This window comes from Athene cunicularia, assembly GCF_003259725.1.
Source record: "Athene cunicularia isolate RWA chromosome 23 unlocalized genomic scaffold, athCun1 chr23_part2, whole genome shotgun sequence".
Classification (NCBI taxonomy): domain Eukaryota; kingdom Metazoa; phylum Chordata; class Aves; order Strigiformes; family Strigidae; genus Athene; species Athene cunicularia.
In genome coordinates, this window is record NW_020799131.1 from 140,380 (window position 1) to 142,985 (window position 2,606).

The 2,606-nt window shown below is 48.5% G+C and overlaps 1 protein-coding gene across 7 annotated transcripts in view; it reads left to right on the top strand.

Annotated features, from left to right (window-relative positions):
• PHACTR4 (phosphatase and actin regulator 4) overlaps window positions 1–1,733 on the top strand; it is a 69,173-nt gene extending 67,440 nt beyond the window's left edge. For all 7 annotated transcript variants that reach the window (XM_026863446.1, XM_026863449.1, XM_026863447.1 and 4 more), the window contains 2 exons: window positions 314–390; window positions 998–1,733. In XM_026863446.1, coding sequence (XP_026719247.1) covers window positions 314–390; window positions 998–1,013 — 93 coding nt within the window. In that variant the 3' untranslated portion in view covers window positions 1,014–1,733. The remainder of the gene's footprint in view (window positions 1–313; window positions 391–997) is intronic.
• Window positions 1,734–2,606: the final 873 nt, after the last annotated feature.

Below are 2,606 nucleotides of genomic sequence, written 5' to 3' on the forward strand. Positions count from 1 at the left end.
GGGGGGGGGGGGGGGGGGGGCGGGTGCAGGTGAGGAGAATGAGGGGCAGATTAAACTCAGCCTAGTGTGAATGGACTGCGAAAGCTGGATGGTTGTTGCTGTCTGAGCTCCTTCCTTTACCAAAGGAGCTGTGGGACTCAGCCCTGCATATCAAAACCACTCTCAACTCTTCACCACCAAAAGGTGGTACAGATCACCCCTGAGGTGATGTTGGAGGTACAGCAGCCTCTTGCCATGTCTGAGCTCACTTGAGTTAGGAGGGAAATGTATGTATGCCTTAGCAGGAGATAAAGATCTCTCCCTCTTCCTGCAGGCTGCCATCCGGAAGGAGCTGAATGAGTTTAAGAGCTGTGAAATGGAAGTCCATGAGGACAGCAAGCAGTTCACAAGGTGAGCAAGATCATGTCACTCAGAGTTTCTGTCTTGTGGGAGAGTTGTGCTGCAGGGAGGGGTAGTTCTGAGAGGTAAAGCATTAAAACCTTAGAAAAAATGACCAGCAGTTGGAGATGTAAAGCCCCTTTCTGCCTTGGTGGTGTTGGATGAGTGGAGGAGTAGCAAACATGAAGTGGGTTGTTCTTCCTTAAACTGGGGTGTTGAGCTTGGAAACTCAAAGTGACTCGTGGCAGGTTTGAGGTGTATCTGAAACCAGTGTGACTGTGCAGCTGGAGTATGTTTTCTGGGGCTAGAGATGTGTACAGCAGAGGCCACAGCCACAAAACACCTTGGTAGTTGGCTCTGATATTATCTACAAAGTGACCTGTGGGCAGTGGCCCTGGTGATTGTTTCCCTCCACCCCCAACAGTTGCTCTGTGTGGCTGAGTGCTTGCAGAGCACAAGTGCTTTCTGAGGCAGAGGTGAAATCGTTTGTGAACAGCTTCACTGAGGGCTGGGAGTTTAGAGGTGGTTCAGTTTACTGGTTTTGGTCACGTGTAGTGTCTCAGTAACCATTTAACCTGAGTTCCAAGGCCAAGACTCAGATTTTTCACTTGGCTTTTAGGTACCATCGACCATAATCTTCCAAGAAGGGAGCAAGAGACCCGAGAGGACTGGAAGTTCTCTGCATCCCTCTCCTAGGCAATACAGCGAGGGTAGAACCTCGGCTCTTCCAAGATTTGCCTTCAAAACATATCCAGAAAAGGGCTTTCGGCCAGGGAAGGGGAATCCTGTCTGAATGTAGCATTTCACTGGAACAGACACGTCTCGAGTGCCATCAGGCTGGAACTGAACACTATACCTCGCGTGGCTCAGCAATACGCTCCGGCGCCAGCACCCCTGCCAGGAGAGCATCCACATGTGAATCAACGGTTCATTCCCCTTTCTCAGCCTGGACAGGCCCAGTTTTCAGTTGTACATACTCCTTTTGGGATGCAACTCCCTCATTTCTTCCTCCTTCCCTAGAGGAGGGGAGGAAAAAAAAAGGCAGCTCTAGTGTTGGAAAGCAGAGGAATGGAGAGTGGGTGTGCTAGGAAGCACGTGTGTATATTAGCTGTGTACAGAGGACCCTGTGCAGATGCTGACCTGGCAGACAACTGACATGTGACTTGTAATTTTTTGGTTTTGCTTGTGTCTCTGTCATGTCTTCAATGTCCTGAATCACTACTGACCAATGGTTTGTTGTCCTGGAAGGGAATTGTATAGATATTATTAACATATGCTGCATCTTTTTGTAAAAAAAAAAAAAAAGACAAACAAAAGACAAATGTGTAAAACATTCCCTCCCCACTCTCTCACACTTGCTGTGATGTTAACAGATCTTGTCTTGAGATACTTAGGCTTGTTTAACAAATTACAGAACCGGGAAATGACTGTTGCCTTTTTAAAACTTTTTAATTTGGGGAAGCTGTGAGAGTAGTCAATTTTTATTGTGGCTTCCTCCCAGATGTTTTTTACTCTCCCAAATCAGGGTGAAACTTGCCTTGTCTCATTTTTACAGCTAAACCTACTGGAAACTTGATAATTTCACTGTGTGGGTGGAAGGGTGAGGGGAAGAAGAGGTTTGAAAAGTGACCTTAAAAAGATAGTCTTTCTCTTTGGAGAATGAACATGAGTTCTTCCTAAATGTGGGGTTTTTTTTACAAAAATCTGGTATCTGCCACTGCTGTATCATGCACAAAACCTGACCCATGTGTGAGATGCCACTTAACGGGAAGAAAGGAGTATCACAGGATGAGGAGGGTGTGGGAAGGGAGAGGAGGACTTGCCTTGTTCCCAAACCTGTCTCCTTTGTGCTCGGGGTGGGGCCCCGCTGTGCCGCTGGTCCCTCCACTGTGCCAACACCCGGGCTGCCGCTGCCTCAGGGCCGTGGCCAGACCCAGCCCTGCCTGTGGGAGATGGCGGGGGGGCTCCTTCCCTCACAGCTTCCCCCTGTACATTAACGCCTGTAGACTAAATCATTGCATTGTATATCAGTCTCCTCATCAACAGATTTTAATTATTGAATAAAAGTATTTTAGGATTTTTTTTAAAAAAAAAACAATCCGCTTTCGTGATGGTGTTTTAAATGCCTCAGCAGCAGAAGAACCGAAGAGGACGGTGGCGCGTGGCTCCAGCTCTGCACCGGCACCTCACGGGCGGCCCCGCCGGGCCCTCAGCGGCGGCGCCGCCAT